The 22,794-nt window shown below is 44.0% G+C and overlaps 1 protein-coding gene across 3 annotated transcripts in view; it reads left to right on the top strand.

The window, feature by feature from the left end:
- The window catches only part of AFF3 (ALF transcription elongation factor 3), a 568,701-nt gene that overhangs the window by 427,496 nt on the left and 118,411 nt on the right, over positions 1-22,794 (top strand). For all 3 annotated transcript variants that reach the window (XM_025869010.1, XM_073897854.1, XM_073897853.1), the window contains one exon: positions 20,587-20,638. In XM_025869010.1, the coding sequence (XP_025724795.1) occupies positions 20,587-20,638 (52 nt within the window). The remainder of the gene's footprint in view (positions 1-20,586; positions 20,639-22,794) is intronic.

The following is a 22,794-nucleotide window of genomic DNA, read 5'->3' as shown; positions in this document are numbered from 1 at the left end:
CTTCTCTCATGCCCACCAACTCTATAATTTTTCTTTGGTTGAAATCACATTGACTTCTATAAAAAGTATAAGTGCTTTTCTTTAATAGAAAAGATTTACAATTACTGTAAATGATGATACTAGAGAAGAAATCCTAGTGGCATATCAACTGTTTCCATATGAAAATTAGGTTTGGGTATATCCCGTGTTTGCAATATCTGGGGGATAGAAAGAAGGGTGATTTCCAAGAATCTGACTGAAATATACACAGAGAAAAATAAGATTTTTCTTGCAGAATCCCATTTAAAGTTCCCCATTCTGGGTAGTAATGTTAACGTTACTATCAGTTAATACTGCCTTGAGGTGCAGTCAGTAATGGAATTCCCGTGCATCTGGTTTTGATCCCCCTTCTCCTCTTACTCCGTCACCCACTTCTTTTCTCCATAACCTCATCGCGGTCCAGTGGGGGAAACTGTTAATTTGTTAGGTTTCTGCTCTGTCCCGGGTCCCGCACTGGAAATAACAAAATAAACGTGGGACAGTGGCATGGCCTCCGCTCATAAGAGGTTCACCCTGCATGGGGTGAGGCTGAGACATAAGGAAGGCATTTCAGTGGAAGGTGACAGCAACTCTGACGGAGGTGTGCATCCAGACAGGCTGAGTCGCCCGCGGCTGCCAGAACAGCTCTGGCCGCAAGAAGCCGAGCCAGCTGTGGGCTTTCACGCGGAGTCTCCGCCCACTGCATTTAACCTGACCTGATAACCTGACCCTCCAGAGGACACAAGAGTGTCAAGCGTCGTCTGGGTCCCAGAAGTCTGGAGGAGAGGAGAGAACTACTGGCACCCAGCCAAGACAACGGATCCTTGATGGGGTTCAGAGAAGCGGGGACACCAGGGAAGGTGGGTCATCTGGTGGACTTCCTAGAGGAGCAGTTCTAGGGATGGACCCTCAAAGATGTGTGCGATTCAAACTGCAGCGGAAGGAGGCCTGGCATTGCGGGCGAGGACAGAGCACACAGCACCGTGGGATTTGGTCCTGCTCCCTCTTCCCCCCTCCCAGAAAACTCCTTGGAGGCCTTCATCAGCCAGTCTTCCTCCTGCCACCGTGTATCCCAGGCCACAGACACCACCTCCAACCTCCATAGCTTGGTAACCTCTTCCCAACTGTTGCTGCTGGGGATAAGATAGAAGAGTAGGAATAAGAACAGTGCTGCTTCAGAAGGGGCCAGGAGCAAGGGACAAGCAGAATTCTCTGTCCTGTCTCCGGGCCCCAGGGGCCACCCCACAGATGGAAAAAGTCAGCAAAGGCCAGAACCGGATTTAGCAGCTAGGGCTTAGTCTCTGCCTTGGGACTCAGTGCTGCAGGGAAAAGGGTTAACAGTTGGGTTTGGCAGGAGGAGGGCTCAGCCCAGAGGAGGAGGTGGGGGCCAGGCCAGAAGGCCACACCCTCCCTGGGCTCCAGCAAAGCCCTGACCTTGCCACTCCGGCAGGGTCAGCCGCCAGCCCCGGAGGCTGGCGACCAGTCACTGCTTCCAGAAGCTCCACCAAGAAGGGCGAGAAGGCTACTCAGAAGGGTCCTTGACACCTTCCATACTTTAGATCACATTAGTTAATTATATGAACTTAGTCCTTCCCTGGGCTCTAATCACTAGTTAAATATCCTCCTGAAACAAGACCACCCTCAGAATGAATGTCCACCTTCGAGCCAACAGCACTCCTACTGGGGGAGCTTTTCCCTTCAGTTCATTTTTCTCCTGATCCAGTCACACGCTCACAGGCTCTGCACGGCTTGTCCCACGTCCCATGGCCTCTCACTGATGGCAGGGTGGACGCTCGCTTTGTCACTGCCGTCTCCTTGCAGGAGGGAAAAGTGGCCGATGACACTTACCCGAGGCCCCTGCTCTCCTGCACAGGTTTTCCTCTAAAGAAAGAGTTGGGGTGCCACCACTGACACCAACAGTCTATAAACCACTGGTCTCGATTATCACCAAAGCTTCTTCACCTCTAAAATCCCTCTTAAGAGGATTTTCCTGGCACATGAGCTCATTTATGGTCTGAGTCTTTGGACTGTGGTCTTGAGTGAAGGCTTCCTTTGGGGACGGCAGCTCAGAGAAAGCAGGGAAGTGCCCCAGCTTGGACACCAGCTGGGGACAAGGGCACAGGAATGTTAGCAACCCTGGGTGCTCCAAAATAACACTCCCAAACTGCAGGCCACAGAAGGTCAGCAGGTACATGCGTTTTGGGCAGAGCTTTATTATGGTGTCTGGATTTTTCATGAAAATAATCTGGGTACAGATGCATTGAAAGATCCTATACAGAGCTCTTGGTGCACAAATAAGACCAAATTTCCCCCAGAACCTCTGACTCAGCATGGGAGAAGTTAGCAGTGATTGGGCACAGCCTGGTGTGGAGACCAGCCTTGGTGATCAGGCAACCTGAGAATTTTCTGGAGCAGGGAGTGTGTTGCAGTTGGGAGGTGAGGAAATCCTGGTCAAGATTATTTTGGTAAAGAAAAAGAAAAGGCAGGGAGGGAGCCTCTGATAGGGCTAAAAACTACCCACTTGGCCTCAGCTTCCTAAGGGACTGGGCCTCTGGACCCCAAACAACGGCAAAGTTAGGGGGAGTCCCTGTAATATATATTCCTTACATACCATTGTCACTGCCTTTTGTGTCCCACACCGAGATGTTCAGACAGAATGTGCCCCATTTGCCTGACACCGCATCCACACTGCCATCTTCGTCCTTCCCCATATGGCTCCTCCTGGACTCCCCTATCCTGCCTTCTCCATCAGAAAACTAAAAGAAAGAAAGTCCAGGGGTACTTGGGTGGCTCAGTTGGTTAAGTGTCTGCCTTCGGCTCAGGTCAGGATCTCAGTGTCCTGGGATCCAGCCCACATTGGGCTCCCTGCTCGGTGGGGGGCCTGCTTCTCCCTCTGCCCCTCGCCCTGCTCGTGCACGTGCTCACTCTCTCTCCCTCTCTCTCAAATAAATAAAATCATCAAAAAAAAAAAAACCTCTACCATGCCTGCATAGAAACTCTTCAAAACACAAATTTAATCCTTTTTTAAAAGATTTTATTTATTTATTTGAGAGAGAGAGAGCACAAGCAGGGGGAGGAACAGAGGGAGAGGGACAAGCAGACTCCCTGCTGAGCAGGGAGCTCAACGAGGGTGTGATCCCACCACCCTGAGACCGTGACCTGAGTCAAAATCAAGAGTGGGATGCTCAACCGACTGAGCCACTCAGCCGCCCCTAATCTTTATTATTATTATTGTTATTATTATTACCTTGTATTAGGATACCTTTAACCAAAATATATTTGTCAAAAGCCAGATCTTTAGTGGGAAAAGATCTGGATGAAAAGTAGCATACACTACCCCATCATTTCCTGCAGGAATTCTAGCAGCAGCACATGGCCATTAGCCTTGCACCTTTTATTTCATAAACAGCTACACAGTCGACCAAGGCCTGGGGCGTCTCTGGGTTCCATTTGAGCCCTTTCGGTTATTGCTTTGATTCTGTAGTAGACAAATTTGCCCAGCCACTTTTTGTTGTTGAAGTTAATAGGCAATAAGCTTTAAAAAAAAATTGTGGTTATTATAAATTCAATTACCTCTTAAAGTAAATTTTTCTGTAACTTATTTTGAGCTCATTATTTTTCAGCCCGCTGAAGGCATATTTTAAATGTATTCCATTCCATTTGTAGTCATGGATCAAGTTCTTCTGTGCAGTGTTACAGCTCTTGTCTCTTATTAAGGAGGGGCGTGTGCTTAGGACTTTTCATTAAGTAAATACTTGTGTGCCCCTGGCGCTGGGGACACAGAAAGGAGTGAGGCTGGCATTTCCTTCAAGGAGCCCATGAGTCAGGTAGATGATGGACTCTGAAGACAGATAATTACACCGTAGAGTAGAAAATGTGCTCTTAGACAAGTGTACAGAAGGGGGTAATTAAGGTCACTGAGCATCAAGACGATGTGCCCTTTGGGGTGGCTTTTGAAGGGTGAGTAATAGATGAAAGCAGGGAACAGAAAGAAGGTCATTTCAGGCAGGAGGAGAGGTCGAGGCTGAAGGTCAGACAAGTGGAACTCTACATAGTTTGCACTGTTCCAGTATTTCATCCAACGGCTAGGACAGGGTAGCAACTGCAAAGAGCTGAGGCCAGGCCATGAAGAGCCTTGTGGGCCTTAACAGGCAGCAGGGACTATGAATTTTGATTGTAGGTGGACTGCAGCAAGATGGGCAGCAGAACCTGGAGAAAAACTTGAGGGAGGTAGTTGCCAAGCTACTACAGGGGAACCAGAAGTGTGAATTAAAGCAGTATTGTGAGAAATGGAGGAAGATGGGTTCAAGAGAAAACTTAAGAATTGAACATATGCCTCTAGGAGTTTTATTGCTGTAAAGAGGAGAGGAAGTCAGCAACCATGTGCAGATGGCCAGGCAGATAGCAGTGCCACAGACTTGGGCACACAATTCAGCAGTGCATGTTGGATTTTAGGTGGGGAGATGAGGAGTTCTGGTTTTAGGCAAATCAAGGTCAGGCACATTCAAGTGGAGATTCATTTATTTTCTTCGCAAACATTTGTTGTGTGGTTATTCGATGCCAAGCATTTTGCTAGACACTAAAGATGCCCAGTAGAATAAATGTGGTCTCTGGCCTCTAGGAGGCCAGAGTGCCGAAATACCAGGGTGCACTTGGGCCTGTAGAATTGGCTTTTGGAGGGCGCCTGGGTGGCTCAGTCGTTAAGCGTCTGCCTTCGGCTCAGGTCATGATCCCAGGGTCCTGGGATCGAGTCCCGCATCGGACTCCCTGCTCCTTGGGGAGCCTGCTTCTCCCTCTCCCACTCCCCCTGCTTGTGTTCCCTCTCTTGCTGTGTCTCTGTCAAATAAATAAATAAAATTAAAAAAAAAAAAAGAATTGGCTTTTGGAGGATGAGGTCATAGATGTCATCCTCAGGAATAGATGAGGAGGTGAGAAGGGGAAGGAGAGAAGAGAACTGAGGACAGGATCCAAGGGTAACATCAGCTTCTGAAAAGTGGCTGAAGGGGTAGATTCATCAAAGGAAATGGGAGGGGAAAGATAAAGAGAACCTTAAGGACCAGAGAGGCTGGGCAAGGAACATTTTAAGGAAGGAGTGTTACATGAATGTCACGTAAATCAATGTGAACAAATAAGACAAAGAATCAAAGGTGTCTGTTTCATTTGGCAGTTGAATATCTCTTATCGCCTTAGCGTATACATATGAATATGCGGACATCTATCATTTAGAAAGAATTCTGTTCTTGCTGATCAGAATCTGAATGCTTTGTTGGGACTCTCTTTGGCCAGATTTTAATCACTTTGCACAGATAATGACAAGCCTTTGATTTATGTCCATAGCTACCATTGGCAACACATCCTGACTCTGCCCCTTGGCTCTATCTATAGAGTGTCAGAAGGACTACTCAGTCCAATACTTTTTATGTGATTAAGAAGTAGTTGAGGGGCATCTGGGTGGTGCAGTCAGTTGAGCGCCCGACTCTTGGTTTCGGCTCAGGTCGTGATCTCACAGTCATGAGATGGAGCCCTACGTTGGACTCCATGCTCAGAGTAGAGTCTGCTTGACATTCTCTCTCCCTCTCCTTCTGGCCCTCCCCCCATGCTCTCTCTCTTTCTCTCAAATAAATAAATGAATCTTTAAAAAAAGAGAGAAACAGTTGACTAGTGTTGGATTGTAACCCAGTACAGAAAGTAAATATGCAAGAGTCCATACGGATATAAATGATTGAATAAACAAATAAACAGGGTGAATAGGCGAATTTCTTGTACAGAATAATACCAAATAATTTCGGTGGATACGGCCCCTCAAGGAGGTGGAATCCCTACCCCTTAAGCATGAGTTTTACTTAGTGACTTCCATATGAAGTCTGGAAAAGGAGGTTAAAGAGTAACTTTACAGTAGATAAACCTCACAAACACAACTTCAGCCAAGTGATTAAGCTTAGCATCAGAAGTGATAAATCACGTTGATAACAGGCACCCTTGATACAATGAAATAAGAATGGCACTTTACCTCTGGGGTCTTCCTCCCCAGAACCCCAATCTCATCATGAGAAAAACATCAAACAATCCAAACTGTGGGACATTCTACAAAATACATGGCCAGCACTCCTCAAAATGATCAGGGTCATCAAAAAAAGGTGAGACCGAGAAATTGTCACAGCCAAGAAGAAGAACCTTAAGGAGACATGGCAATTGAATGTCATGTCTGTTTATCCCAGATGGGATCCTGGGACAGAAAAAGAACGTGCTGCATGAGAAAGGAGGTATGAACCTTGGAAGAGGGAGAGGGTGCACCTAAAATGGTAGAGGTTTCCAAAGACAAGGTGCACCTTCTTTGCAGTGTTGTCTAGTGTTGGTCCTGAGCTCAACTGATTTTCTACCATTGTAATGAAAAACTATGAACCAGGACTCCTGACCCATCTAAAATTGGAAACTCAGGAAATCTACATGGGGTCCTGTCTCTCTATCCCTACTCCTGTCTTCTGTCAATGAACAGACCCACTTAGGCAGGATTTACACCATGACCTCTAGGATAGTAACTGCATTTATCATGATTATTACTGGTTCTTTTAGTATTTATTTATTTGAGAGAGAAAGCAAAGCGAGCCACAGAGAACACAAGTGGTGGGGGAGGGGCAGAGGGAGAGGGAGAAGTAGGTTCCCCACTGAGCAGGGAGCCCGATTCGGGGCTCTATCCCAGGACCCTGGGATCATGACCTGAGCCAAAGGCAGACGCTTAACCAACTGAGCCACCCAGACACCAACTGGTTATTTTCTTAAGCAGTAAGTAGAACAAATACTACTCTGCAGTCACATTCTGTTTCAAAAATATGCACTACCACTTAAAATTTTTCACATGAATTATTTTCTTTGCACTTGAGATTTCTTTCTGCCACCTGAAAGTCAAAGAGATGAATCTCTAAAAAGCTGGATAGGCAGCAACTTCCTTCTGCAGTTCTACTCATCTTGACTTAATCCCAAAATATACCTGATCTAAAACCATGAGGAAATGATGAAACTTTTTTGTGGAGTGGCCTTGACTGATGCCTGTGACCCTGTTTCCAGTCCAGTGAATGGAACCCTCCTCTGCAATAGATATGGCAGGGCTTAATGTGCATGAGTTGTTTGATCCATTCTGTATCACCATGAGCAGAACAACTCCCGAAAGGATGTAATTGGTGGATAGAGGTGCATGTTGAATGGGTAATTGTTTCCCATTGCAAAAACCAGTTGTGCATACCTGAAAATGAGTATAGAACATTTAATATATTTGGTCTAATTTTCAACCCTATTCACTTAAAAAAAAAGTAGTGAATTAATCCTGGTATATATGAGATTTTTTTTAATTGAGATTATCTGCTTTATATATTCAGACCACCTGTATTAGTTTTATAATGAAAAATTCTGGAAGTATCAGAGATAATATGTGAAGTACTACAAAAGTGGTAACGTTAAGCTGTATTTATGAAAATGCCTTAATGTGAGTATCATATACCAACCTCCCGATTTAATGAATATCTAATAGGATGCTTTTTCTCTAATATGGGACATGGATGTCCTCTTCTCTTCTTTGCATTTAAATGGTCAGTTTGTTGTGTTTGTGGCAAAGAGGATTAGTGGCTTTAGTATAAAAACCTGCAGCTTAGTCACAGGTAGCCAGAAGTCCTGAGGGCGTACGTCCCAGGAGACTGGACAACTTGAGATGGGGGTTTGGCTGGATCTCTGCAGTATCCAGTTCTGGCTTGGTCCCCTCCACGATCAAAGAAGCCAGAATGGTCATCTAGGTCCACAGAGCATAGGGCAAGGCTGTTAAAATTTGGTGATGAATCTCAAATGACCTGTGGGTATCCTGAACAAAGAGGCAGATGGACAGGGAGGGAGCAACGCAATGAACAAGATGGAGAACTGTTGGAACTCTTGACTTCCAACATAGGACAGGTGTTTCTCCTGCTGCAGCTAATCCTGAGAAAGCCTAAATAGTGGATTGTGTCCCTCACATGACTCTATACATTCGGAAGGACCTTGGAGAACTTATAGTAGACACAGAAGAGAACTACAGAGACGTTTCAAAGCCTGGAGAATAAGACTTGTGAGGAAAAATAAAAGGGGCCAGCATTGTCTAACAAAGACAGAAGATGGTTATTTGTGCTTCCACTTTTTATCACTTTGCTGGGTTTACTTATCGGCCTTTCCCTCCAAAAGGCAGTGAGCCACTTGAAGGCAAAAACCTTTTTAATTTTATATCACTATCAACTGTTCTTTGGAGATTGTCAAAAAATTAAGAAGTTTATGTTCGTGGGATGCCTGGGTGGTTCAGTCATTAAGCGTCTGCCTTAGGCCCAGGTCATGATCCCAGGGTCCTGGGATCGAGTCCCGCATGGGGTTCCCTGCTCAGCGGGAAGTCTGCTTCTCCCTCTCCCACTCCCCCTGCTTGTGTTCCCTCTCTCGCTGTCTGTCTGTCAGATAAATAAATAAAATCTTTAAAAATTTTTTTTAAAACGAAGTTTATGTTCGCTGTTAGAAGAAGTGAAATGGTCTTAAATTATAGCATGTCGATTGTTATAAGATGGAATGGGTAAAATAACACCAATAATAATATTGAATATTTATTGAGTGAGTCCTGTGTATCAGGCACTATACAAATGTTTCATGCATTTTCTCCATATAATTCCCACAATATTCCTGGGAGGTAAACATTCTTATTTCCTGTTTTAAAGATGAGGAAACCGAGACAGAGCAATGCTGGGTTTTTTGCACAAGGACACACAGCTAGTATGTGGCAGAGCCAGGATGCACATCAATAAATCAGGCTTTCTGACTCCAGAGCTCATGCTCTTAATTACTGTACATGTAAGTCAGAGTTCAATCTGGGAAAGAGAAACCGCTCTAGGTATTTTAAGTAGAAAGACACTAACTGTAGGGCATAACCCATCAGGAGGGCTAGGGAAGCTACAAGCATGGAGCCAGCAGGAAATCAGTAAAGCCAGAATTACAGAAAACTGCTAACAATAATCTCAGAAGTCTGCAGCACCTACAATGTTACAGAAGGATGCCTGGAAGCCACCGGCAGATAGCACATCTGCCGTCTGCTGAAGCTTATACACCTGCTTTCACTGCCCTGGGAGGATTAATGGCTCCCATTACTCTTTGACCTCCCAAACTCTATTCAGTGCCTCTCACTGGTGACATCTAGCCAAAACCCGGCAGGCAGGGAATGCAGTTCCCAGGCCTCTAGCCCCTGTGGTGCAGGGTAGTGCTTTAAAAGGGAGCTGAGATGTCAACTGTGCTATTTCGTCTTGAAGAAAGTTTCAGGACTTCCCCAGAGAATGTAAAAGGTAAGATAACCTATAACCTTCTGTATTTCCTCCCAGGGGCTGTGGAACAGAAAAGAATCTCAGGTGCCCCAGCACTGTCCATGGTTTCTGAAAACCACCACTGAAGAATTCTAAAACACTAACAATACTTCCTTAACTCATTAGTAATGATGGGTTTGTGCCTTATCCTGGGTATAACACACCTCTCCCTTGGAAGTGTTGTTACTCAAATGGAAGGTGAGGGAAAAGTGGAGCCAGATGAGCTGACAAGCAGTCCTCTCTAGTGCTTTAATTCTGTGCAAAATTAGATAAGATGGGAAGAATTCTGTCCTGTGGATTGGAGATGGCTTTAATGAGAAGGTGATCATTCACTTCAAATTGAGGCAGTGGTTTTTAACCCTGGCTGAGCAGTAAATTCATCTGGGCTGCCTGTCAAAATACCGATGCCCATGCCCAACCCAAGACCAATTAAATCAGATTCTCTGGGGATGAGGCCCATGAGCCAGTCCTTTTTTCTTTCCCATTTATCTATTTCACTCATCTTCCTCACCAATCTACCTCCGGCCACCACCAGTTTATTCTCCAAATATAAGTCTATTTTTTTGTTTGTCTCTTTTTTCTTCATTTGTTTGTTTTGTTTCTTAAATTTCACATAGGAGTGAAATTATGTGGTATTTGTCTTTCTCTGTCTGACTTATTTCATTGGCATTATACCCTTTAGATCCATCCATGTTGTGACAAATGGCCAGATATTCTTTTTATGGCTGAGTAATATTCCACTGTGTATATACACCACATCTTCTTTATCCATTTATCTGTTGATAGACACTTAGGTTGCTTCCATATCTTGGCTATTGTGAATAATGCCACAATAAACATAGGGGTGCTGTATCTTTTTGAATTAGTGTTTTCATTTTCTTTGGGCAGATAGCCAGTAGTGAAGTTACTAGATCATATGCTAATTCTATTTTTAATTTCTTGAGGAATCTCCTTACGGTTTTCCACAGTGGCTGCACCAATTTGCATTCCCACCAACAGTACATGAGGGTTCCTTTTTCTCTACATCCTTGCCAACACTTATTATTTCTTGAGTTTTTTGATTCTAGCCATTCTGACAAGTATAAAGTGATATCTCATTTTGGTTTTGATTTGCATTTCCCTGATGATGAGTGATGTTGAGTATCTTTTCATGTGTCTGGTGGCCCTTTGTGTGTCTTCTTTGAAAAAAATGTCTATTCAGGTCTTCTGCCCACTTTTAAATTGGATTATTTGTATTTTGTTGCTGAGTTGTAAAAGTTCTTTATATATTTTGGATATTAACTCCTTATCATATATGTCATTTACAAATATCTTCTCCCATTCAGTAGGTTACCTGGTCATTTTGTTGATGGTTTCCTTCACTGTGCAAAATGAATCAATATTTTTTAAAGCACCTAAGATAATGCTAACCCCATTGCTGAGAAGCCCTTATAAGGCTTTGCAATTTCCAGTGTGCTTTTACCTTTATTGGCTCATTTGAATCAACTATCATCCCATTTTATTTTTTTAAAGATTTTATTTATTTGAGAGAGAGAGAGAGCATGAGCTGGGGGTGGTGAGGGGCAGAGGGAGAGGGAGAAGCAGACTCCCGCTGAACAGGGAGCCCAATGTGGGGCTTGATCTCAGAACCCCGGGATTATGACCTGAGCCACAGACAGATGCTTAACTGACTGAGCCACCCAGGCACCCCTATCATCCCATTTTATTAACGGGTAAACTAAAACTTCAGAGTTTAGGTCCAGAACTGTTGAAGGCATGCAGCTCTTTTGACTCTTTGTCCAGTTCTGTGTTATATAGGGGTTCCCAAACTTTGCTGTAAATCAAAATCACCTGAGAGGCTTTTAAAAACATGGATCCCCAGATCATACCCCTGTTACATCAGAATATGGGGGGTGGGGTGGGAGCTAGGCATCAGTATTTTTCAAAGATCCCAAGTGATTCTGTTGTGCGGTAAAGTTTAGAAACCACTGCATTATGCCATTAGCAGGCAACATGTAAGGTTGGTGTAGCTTAAAGGGCATGCATTTGCTAATTAGAAGGTTGTGCTTGGTTCTCTTTTCTAATCCTAACAATTTATCAGTTCAAATACATCTCTCAATTAGGTACTCTTTCGGCAATTAACTTATTAATAACAATAGCCACAAAAATGCAAAAACTGGTATCATGAACCAAAGAACAAATCTTAACCTAGTGGATGCCTGACCCTTTTAGGTTCGGTGCATTCTTACTGTCAGAATTATCAATTAAATAAGCCAACCATTAGTTAGCAAACAGAATAGGCAACCAGCTTACTAATTTTTATTGACAACCAATTAATATCCGACATCACAAACATGAGCCATATATGTACATATCTCATTTCCCCTCTGGTTAGGTATAAATTCCCCTTCAGAGAGAATTAAGTAAAGAAATGCCCATCATTGGATCCATGCAGCTGGGAAAACTTTATGTTCCCAGTCAGGGTCCTCGGACCTCTCTTCTGGTGTCTGCTTGGAAAAGGATCTTATTCTTTCATGCACCATACTTGAATTTGCTCAGAAACTGAATCCTCTAATAGCAAGAACATCAAGTTCAGGAACTAATTTTCTAGAAGTCCTTGTAGCAAACAAGAATAGGAATTTTTAAACTGTCTTTGAGCAGAAAGCATTCCCTATCAAAGTGCTATTTCTAAAGCCTCAGATGTTTTTTGATAGAAATGACAGAGTACCTACAGCCCTCTTCTCCTATACTGCTTTCCAGAGGAAGCAATTTTAAAGTCTAATGTGTTCAGAGAATGCTCCTTTATAACAGTGGACTGCACTGCCCTAAATGGAAAAGATGGTGCATTTTCATATTTTCATGGTCACATCAACTGTGTGTGGCACTTAACATCCTTCTGGGTGCTTTCCCTCCACGGGATGTTCAAGGAAAACGGGCCCAGCATTCCATTTGGAGAGTTCTCTCTGGGCCACTCAGCATCCCTAGGTAGAATTGCAATTCCACGTGAAAAAAACAACCAGCACACTTTTAAACATACACAACTTCAAAAAAAAAAAAAAACCCAGCTTTTGTGAGCTATGTCTTTACTATATGCAAGAGAAGCGGGTAAGAGATAAGTCAGAGCAACGAGTACAGAGTTTCCTTGCCCAGTCAGCCTCTGACAGGTGTATTTGCAAGGCAGCCCACTGTTCTGTTTTCAAACTAGGCTGTGGCTCCTAAACACGTTGCACTGAGCATAGCCCTCTTGTGGGCCACCTGCAGCTCAGTGCAGGTTTCAAAGCCTTCCAGCTCTTGTGTGAAGCCAGAAGCTTCCATGTACATTGTGGAGTGTCATGCCACATGTAATTAGCTTCATCAGAATTAGAAGCAAAGATGGGTCATTAAAACATTTAACTGGCACAAAATGGGCCTCTGGGATCCCAGTCTCCGTGAAGGATAGTCAGTGGGGGTACGCGTTTGCAGTGATACTGACCAAAGCCTTCCCTTTCTCCTCCCTTAGCTCCTGCACAGGGGATCTTTGCTGTCACAGACTTGTTCAGTGTACCCTGTTAAAAGCAGGAGGTGTTAGAGAAGATTGACATCTGAAAGAAGCAAATGGGGGCTGAGGGCTGAGTGGGGATGGGAAAAACACAAAACCTCCAGGAGATTTGAACACCCCTCACCTTCTACAAAAAGTATAAGCCTGCATTGTCCAATACAGGAGCCACATGTGGCCAGTGAGCATTATCATGTTGAGTGATATGTTGGCATAAGCAAAACATACTGTTAAAGTTGGTTTTACTTGTTTCTTTTTACCTTTTTTAACACGGCTTTTAGAACTTTTTAATTACCTTTTAGGCCCACATTATACTTCTGTAGGATGGCTTGAATAATGGCTACTAATGCTTTTAGCTCAAGCAGTTAAGAGTGATCTTGAAAAGGGACACACTAAATATTTAATATCATCTGCTAGCATATGAATTACCCACAGCCTAACAAATTACCCCAAAACTTAGTGGCTTCAAACAGCATTTATTACTCTATAGTTTCTGTCAGTCAGGAATCTGAGCACCTGGGTCCTCTGGCTAAGGGTCTCTCACAAAGCAGCAAGGTGTGGGTGGGTTGTAGCCATCTCAAACCTTACCTGGGGAGAGACCCACTTGCAAGCTCACTCGTGTGGTTGTTGGCAAGATTCAGTTCCTCCTGGGTGGCTGGGCTGAGGACCTTAGTTCCTCCTTGGCTGTTGGCCAGATGTCCCCCGCCCCCCAGTTCCCTGCCACAGGAATTTCTCCATACAACAGCTCACAACATGGCAGCCTTTTCCATCCAAGCAGGCTGGCAAGAAGAGTATAAGAGTATGCATGCCAGCAAGCAGAGGTCACCTAAACTGGCAAGTAACATCCTATCACTTTTGCCCTCCTCTGTTTACTAGAAGCCAGTCACTAGGTGCAGCCACACTCAGGGGAGGGAAGTACACAAGGACATAAATACCAGGAGGCGGGCTCATTGGGAGCATCTTAGAAGTTGCCTGCCACAGCCAGATAATTAGAGTCCAGTTAACATTATATTTGTCCACCACTATAGTTGTTCTTTAATGTCATGTACTTACCCTAATGGATCTAATGCTCTGTGTTCATGTTTGCTTATTAATGCATAAAGAAATTCCAAAATAATATAGAAGAAGCTACAGACAGGCGTGACTTTGGGGGATGAGAGTAGGAAGTAAGAGGGTAGGAAGAAGGCCAGGAGGGAGACATTTCATTGTATACCTTATGCTATTTGGGGAGTTCTGAACTATGTGTATGTATCACTTTAAAAAAAATACCATGAGAGTAAGGGAAATAAACTACCTCCATGCCCAAGCACTCTGTGCTTGGCTGTCAACCTTCCTCTGTGGGGCAGGATAGAGGTCCCTGACTTCATTTGCCTCCTCTAGGACTTTGAAGCCCTTCAGGTACTCCCTCCTCCTTGCAGCTTTTCCCGAGCCGCCTGTTCTCCAGAATTCATCCACCCCACACTCTAGTACCACTGACTATATTTTTTTAATTAGTGTCGGTTTTCAGTTTCCTTTGATTTCCATTTATTCTATATTAATGTAATAGATATGGGTCCTATTGGGAAAGGCAGTTGCTCGATTGAGATTTCAAAGGCAAACATTCATCTCATATCTCACCAGGGTTTAGCAGGTCTTCTAAATGAGACTGGTGTTTTGCGAGAGTCTTAAATGGTAGGGAATGAGATGCTGGCCCTCAGGGAAGACAGGGCTGTGTAGAAGGTAGCAGGTGCACTCAGCTTGTAAGTGGGAAAAAAGGACCATTGGAACTTACTGGCCCTAAGAAAAAATAAGGTCATAAACAGAAGAGCTACAGTGCACCTTCATCCTTCAGCAGAGGATGAACATGGTAGAATCAGATAATTTGTCGATTTCACTGACAACCGGAACAGTCCCTGGAAGAGGAAGTCCAGGAAGGAGATACATGTGAGCAAACACCATCTCCCTATGACCCACCATTGTTTCAAAAGATGTAGATATGAAACCCTGGATAGGAAAATACCAGAGTTGAAAACTCTTAGGTCATCTAGACCACCCCCTTTGTGTTACTCCTGATTTCTCTATTTGCTTCCACACTAAGTTACTTCATTTGTGCTTTGGATGCACTAAATCACCAACCCCCAGTGCGAACCTATCCTAGCCTTCCTGGCTCCCGGTTGACTGAAATGGCAGGAGCTTAATTCTTCTGAACAAATGCAGAGAGGAAAGTAGTTACCTGTTTGTGAAAATAAGCCCAGGCAGATGGTAGCAATGACCCTGACAGAGGAGTGGACTTCAGACAGAATGAAAGTTGGTTTATAACTTCCTTCCCATGTTCTGAGCAGTAGAAATGATGGCTTGGGGAGTACCTGCAGAGGGGTGCGCTTGCATAATGAGTAGGCTATAGTGCACAGCTAATTGCTAGAATGGATATTTGCATATATGAATATGTTTAATGGGGAGTCATAAACATTTGTCTTTGGCTTTAAATCTCAAATAGGTGGAGACAGTCGTAGTACCAGTTATAGAAGCAAATCTGAAAATCAAACAGCCCAATTAAAAGTCAGACGTTTTAAAAGCCATTAAGATCAAGCAAAATGAAGTGAACTTTAAAGGGCTAAAGGATTCAGATCTGTTAAGGGCCCCAAATGGCAAGTAATTCCGGGGAAATCCTATTAATTAAAAACCACTGCTCTGTGAAATGACTGCCATTACATTTGCAGGTAGTTAATGTGCCCGTTTGCGATACCTGTGAAGAAATAGGGGAGCATGAGAAGCAGTTGGCCATCTGCTAAGGAGAGGCTACTGTTTCTGCTCCCTGAGAAGTGGTGTACGTCAGAAACGTAAGGACTGGCAACAACGGAAGTGTGTCTATTGCCCAATTAAAAAATACCACCCGTGGGAAAGTTACCGTCATCAGATATTAAAGTCTTAAGGGTTTTATTTTTCCCCTTCCTGAGCGCTACCACAGATACCGCCAGATGAGGTGGCTAGGTTCTGTGACAGTTGTGTGTGCCAGAGCTTCACAGTTTGGAGGCATTTTTTTAAATGGCCAAGTGGCAGTGCTGATCTGAATGTAGTATGTGAGGGAACCCCGGCCCTGGGACAGTGCACCTGCTCCCCCGCCCCTCGTTACCATGTGACTACAGGAGTAGTAGTAGCCGAGAGGTGTCAGAGCTCCTGCTGGTGGGGGACCGTGCTGCCATTCATCCTTCACTACCTGAGGTAGTCCTCAGCAGACCTCACAGGGAACTGTCTGTGCCTGCTTCCCTCGTCAGAGCTTGGAAGCCTCGTTGCGACCTCCCCTGGAAGCCGTCCACGCCAGGCCCCCTCCATGCATGAGAGCATGGGACCTGCAGCCCGTGCCTCAAAACCTCGTGATCTTTGCCCCAGGTGCTCCCCCGGGCGAGTGATAACAAGCCTGGGACGATAATTTTAAGAAACTGTTGTCTAATGCAGTTCCCCAGTGAAAGATACGTAGAATCTTAATCACCTAATTGCATGTTTAAAAATCCTGCCTGCGTCCTTTCACGTCTCAGTTCTTGGTTACCTGGTTCGGACTCTGCGGGTAAGTCACCCTGGGGCCCGACCTTGGAGTGCTTCTGACAGCAGTGACAGCATGTCAGGTGTTCCGGGCACAGAGTCCAGGTTTCTCGGCACCTCTGGCTGCACCTCTGTTCTCTGGCCTTACTTCAGAAAGTCCCATTTTATTGTCTATTTTATTTCAACATCCCTGTTGTCATCACTCAGTGGGTCCTGGAGGGGACTCACGGCTGGCCCTCAGGGCAGATCTCCTTGTGCACTGAGGCTGATGAGCATGCGTTGTGTCCACTGTAGCAGTAAGCGCAGTCCTATCAATCAACCATGGCAGCAATTATAACCTAAAATACATTACCCCATCCTCAACCTCTAGAAAATCTCATCTTTTCTTTTCAGAATGTCCAGAAAGTAGAGCCAAAGGGCTTAGATTTAAGGCATTCTTATAGAAACAGCTTTTCTCCCAAATTGTTTACCCATGCAAATTCCTTAAATGCTCTAAGGCATTACCCTCAGAGATAAAAAAAAAAAAAAGAAATATTAATAAAAACGAACATTTATTGAATGCTTGTTCTGTGCCAGGTTCTGTGCTAAGCACTTTCCAATGATTGTGTAATGATTTCTCTGGAAAACCCGTGGAGGCAGGTATCGGGACACTCAGCTCATTGAGTGGTTAGAACTAGGATTCATCCTGGGCAGCCTGACTGCACAGCCCATGCTTGGAGCACCTCGCCTGCCTGCTGCCGCAGTAGCGCCCACCTTGGAGGAGTTGCGTGGGATTGAGCAAGGTAACGTGTAGAAAGTGCTTTCAGCCGGCCTGGCATGAACATCCATTCAACGCTGAGCACTGCTACCAATCAACAGTTCAGGCACCTGGGGGAGCTCCCAGGGGCTGAGAAGGGGAAGGGCTAAGGGCACATGAAAGGGAGTGGCTCTGGCTGGGTGGGCATCACTGGCTGGAGGAAGGCCCAGTGGTGCTCAGATGCAGGTGTATAGGGTTAGGGCAGCCAGCACGATCCCGAAGCACAGGCCCTGTGCTGATGTACAGATGACCCATCCCAAACTCTGCTTCCAGCCCTTCGGAGCATCGGAGACTTTGTCTTCCTTTTTTCAAAAATGGAGTTGGAGATACCCGCCCCTGCCCTTTGGCCTCACCAACACTGGGATTTTCTTTTACTTTTGGTTTAAACCTTTGTTTTTTGTTCATGCCAATCTATTCCTTTTGGAAATAGATGATAAAATGTTCTCAAATGGGTAGGATTGGAGTTGGGGGCACAATGACCACAGTGCCCTCTGTGTGTTTACATGGAGCTAACCCCGGCCTCCGGTCTACCTGTGACCCTCCACACACTGACGTTTCTTAGGATCTTGTGGGATTACTGCATTTTTCTTCTTCAACCATGCTTTGTTGTTCGGCTATAGCTTAAGATATCCACTCTGACTCCTCCTCCTCAAGTCGGCTAGGCCAGGCTTCAAGAACGCAGTGAATGTTGAGTTGCGGGGATTCCGCCGTGACCATCAGAATAAAGCACAAGGGCTGGACTGTGTTCCAGGATGGCCTTGAGCATCCGTTCCCTCGGTGCGTGACTGCTGGCGATTGGGTGCAGAGAGGTGGTGACAGTCCCAGGGCTGCTGTGGGATGTGTATGAACTGGACTTAGTGTTTCAGTGCCATTTCCTCTCATTTCAAGATTTGGAAGTTTAATGGGATTTATAACTTCTCAGGAAGTCTCTCCTGAATACGAGGTATTCTTACATTTGATCCTTAGTTTTTTTAGATCTCAGCTGGAAACACAATAAATTCATTTTTTTTAAATATAAAAAATTCACAAAGCAAGGTGGACCTCTGACTGCTTTTCTTCTAGAGATGATAGCAAATACAGAAATGACAAAGCCGAGGCCCAGAGGTGTGACTCACTCGGGATCAGGGGATGTGAGAGACAGTATGAAATTCAAACAAACACCCAGTGATGTGTTTACACATTTAGCACATGCTTCAAATAAACCAAAATAAGCTGTATTCCCCACCTTAAAACAGAACCTCACACACTGTTCTTACTGTTGTGGTTCCTTTCAGCATTGCCAGCCTCGTGTGGTGACTGAGTCACATGGCTGGTGTGCAGCCAAGCTGAGATCCCTTGCTTTGGGGCATGTTGGGGTTTCTTGCTCGGGTTGACAGTGGCCTTCAAGTCTGTGCATGCTATCGCCCTATGAAGATGAGACTTCCCAGTCACCCTTAACGTGACCTCTATCCAACAACAAAGGGGTTGTTAATGAGGATTGTGTGTATACCTCCCCCCTCCTTCCTCCCACCCACTGACAGGACCACCCACACTGGGAACATCCAGTGCCTTCAGGGCAGTCCTCGAGATGAAACCAAATTGCAGTTTGCGGTTTACCCCTAAAGAGAGAGTGAGGGGTGGACGCAAGATATGGTCCTGCTTCTCTGGGCTTTTTCATCAGAAAGCCATTTGTGCCTTTTGGTAGGAAAATAGGCTTGGGGAAGGCGCCCCAGCCCAGCCAACAAATTGGTATTGTATTCTGTGCCGTCACTGTGCTGGTGACTGGGGACTCAAGGACAAAGAAAACACAGTCCCCTTCCTAGAAGTTTCTTCCCAAACAATACTGTAATAAATCACCACCATGTCTCTTCTCTTTGAAGCTAAGGGTGGGAGTTTGTGAGGTCAAAGGGAACGGATGACACGCCCAACAGATACAAAGGGCAGTTGGGGATATAGCTCTGCAGTCTTCACTGGTGCTTTCTTGGTTTGCCTGTGGTTGAAATACTACAAGAGTGATACTTCTCCATACTGGTAGACTAGCCATCGCCTGTGAGGAAACAGATCTGGTGTCCTAATGGTTACAGCTTACATGGTACACCAGAAATTGCTTAAAAATATCTCAGCTGTGCTCTCTACAACAAATACAAGAGTCTTTCTACTTTATGAAAGAGGGGGCGACTTTATTCCCTAGACTCATAGAATCTAAAGCAGGACTGGACCGTAGAGATTGCCCAGCATAACTTGTCATTTTACAACTCAGGCAATGGGACCAGGGGTGAGGGCGTTCAGTGATTTTCTCCAAACAAACGCCTAGTTGGGGCAAAACTGGGTCCATGTGCTGCCCTGGCAAGTCTTTACCCCAAGTTCACCCCCAAAATCACTGAAATTACTTATAAAAATATTCAGAGGAATATACTGATGATGGGCCTATAATTGGCTTTTAAAGAAACTAGGCACATTTTAGGGGACAGTCTTTGGAAGGTGACTTCAAGGAGGACAGTGAGGTCTTTCAAGCACATCTCAGTGGTCTTCAGACTGGTTCCTGGAACCCCGGGGTCCATCAGAAATGGACTCTTCCCCACCCCACCCCCACCCCACAGAGCAGCTCTGCCTGCATTCATTTGTGTTACAGAGTATCCTTCTGAGTGAGATTTCATCTGAAATGAATTAACCTGAAAACTATTACCCTATAAACAATTCACCAGTGCCACTAAGAATACAATTTTATCATCATCAGAAATAAGAGGACTTGAATTTCTGTTTGTATGTTTTTACTTTGGACTCTTACGGACCCAAAAGTATCCTTCCCCACTGCCTCCACCATGGCAAACCTAACAGAGCCAACAGGCACTTGGGAATTGCCTCCACAGAGTCTTTTCGGAAAGTTCTCTCCCATTTGGTCTTCCTCATCCAGCAGAGTCTTCGGGCAGATGTCTTCTCCAGATGTTTAACTGGTGGAGACCTAAGCAGCTACAGCTCACAGCTCCAGTTTATTGCGTTATTGCTGTCGGCAGAGTTCTTCCTGCTCTCTGATTGTTTACCATGAATAATCATGGAGACATAGCACAGCACTGTCACATGCCAAACACTGAACAAGTAACTGGAATTCAAACTGCAAGCAAAAGCACCTGATTCTGTTGGTTTACAACCTCATATTCTTGAAGCAACCCATCTGATCTCTATAAAGGACTGTTGTGAGGGTTAATTTTCATTATGGTGCAGTTATTTCCTAAGTACATCAGAAGAAAAGACTTGAAAGGGTTTCTTTTGGGTTTTGTTTTGTTTTGTTTTTGCAATTAATCAGGAAATAAAATATACTTATTATTGAAACATTGCTCTAACAGAGATAGTTTGGTGAATTATTTTGAATTTGCTAAGTAGCTGTACCTCTTTGTTCCTTTTTTCAGAATGCTAGAAGATGACCTTAAGCTAAGTAGTGACGAAGAGGAGAATGAGCAGGTAAGATTTCGTTTTATGTTTCCGTCTTTGAATGTGACAGAGCGCCACTGACCCAGTGGGCTGTCCTGGGAGTTGACTGAGTCATACACATTCAAAGTTGTGGTGTTCTAAGAGGCTGAGTGCCCTCTGGTAATTATGAGCTTCCATGTCATGGGGCCAGTCCACTAAAGTATCTTGGGCTTAATTTCCCTTTTAAAACTGTGATGCTACAATTTTTGTGTCATTGAAACCAACAATGGGAACTGACAAGGAAGCTGACTAACATCAGACTTCAATACAAAATCGACCATTTTTTGTTTTCTTTTTCTTTTCTTTTCTTTTTTTTTTCTTTTTGGCAAAGCTCACTGGTCTTCTAGAGATCAAGCATGTGACCTAACCTTGTCAGCATGCAACAGGCAAGCTGTAACATTAAATATTGAGAAGTCTTATACAGATATTATTAACATTGAGAAGAAGCAAACGTAGAGGTGAAACTTAAATGATGAATAAAAAATAATCATGCTCTGAATAGGCTGTTTGTCTTAGATGATAAATGTGCTTAAAGTGTTCTTCCCTGGTGTTGATTTACAAGCTCAAGACATCAGTCAGGGGTTTATAAATACTCTTCTGATCAGTCAGTTAAAGTGGAAAAATATCCACATAGCATTCATCACTTTCAACTTCTGCATTGCAGGAAATGTTTGTATTTTAAAGCAAGTTTGAAAACACAAAAGATAGATTTTCCTCTACTTCAGTTTCCTTTTTCTTATTATCTGTGTGGTATTTTGTCAAGTATGGACAAATGTGGTAGGTATAAAGACAATCCAGAGAGGTTTTTCCAGAAGTTATTTTTACATGCAATAGGAGACAGTATGCGGTTGATCTTGGAATCGTGAATTTATACAAAGGTGTCATGGAGTGCTATACAGGCAACTCAGCTGTCTAGCCATGCAAACGCACATAATGTACAAAGTGTGCAGCGGTGAAATAAAAGTCAAAGGAACATTTCCAGGAAGATCATCTAAGCAGAATGTGGCTGTGAGGTCACAGAGGAGTTTGTTCACCTTGAAGAAGAAGGTGAGGCACCAAAGAAGGGCCTGGATGTGAAATAGAACTATCATTGAAACTAGAGTAGCAGCCAAGTGAAGAAAGGTTAACTGAGCAAGGAAAGCTGCTCAGGCTTCAGGTTTTGTAGAGACTGATGACTTTGTTTCGAGGTGTGCACGCTAGGACAGTCAGATATCTATAACACAGCAATCTTGGCAGAGCTGAGAATTACTTCACTCCTAATTTTGGTTCCTCATCTATGTGACTGTCAGCTAATCATGTCTTCATGTATTTCCCAATGAGAGGTTCAGATACGTACATTGTGGATTAAGTCATATCAGATGTGTAGGTTGTGCGTCCTTTATATTAGAAAAGGGATTCACAGAGTATTGCATTCAGCAAGATTTCTTAATTTGGAAAGAAATTTCCAGAGTTATTTCTAGGAAATACTTCCACTGAAAACTCAATTTAAAAAAAAATTTATTCTCAAGGATGTACTAGACACATTCTCTAAGGCAGTAAGAACTTTAAGTTGAATCATTTTGCTTTATTAGCTACTGCTTTTCTAATCTGTGACCATGGATAATATTGTATTGAGAATATACGGGTTAGATCCTTTATTCTTACATTTGGTCCCTCTGTGTGTACACCTTTCCATCATTTGCAATGAGAGCAGCTGACAGAATGAATGATTTTTATACAGTGGTATAATTAAGACTCCAGACAGTGGTTTGTATATAGTAGTTTAAGTGATTGCTCTAACACTAATTATATTAAGTTATCCTGCTTTGGCCTATAATTATAGCCTGGCCTAATCACAAAATCATAATTTCCATGCTTTTAAAAAAGACTAATGATATGGTATTTTTTCCCTCCAAGACCAAAATATGATTGTGCCCCTGAAGAGTCGAGCTTATGTGCACACACGGACACACACACACACATACACACACACATACACACACTGCATTTTTCTGGCATTGGGAGATAATTAAATGTTTCACATAAATGATTTTGCCAGACATCATCAGAGTTTGTCCCTTAACCCAAAATCTTTCAAAAATGTATTGTACATTTCCCTGCCTCAATAAACAGAGAATACTAAACTCCTTACCCTTCTCCTACATGAC

Source organism: Callorhinus ursinus, unplaced genomic scaffold, assembly GCF_003265705.2.
Source record: "Callorhinus ursinus isolate GAN/ISIS: 27379988/994484 unplaced genomic scaffold, GSC_fseal_2.0 scaffold10, whole genome shotgun sequence".
Lineage (NCBI taxonomy): Eukaryota > Metazoa > Chordata > Mammalia > Carnivora > Otariidae > Callorhinus > Callorhinus ursinus.
This window is presented reverse-complemented; position numbering and strand designations above follow the sequence as displayed.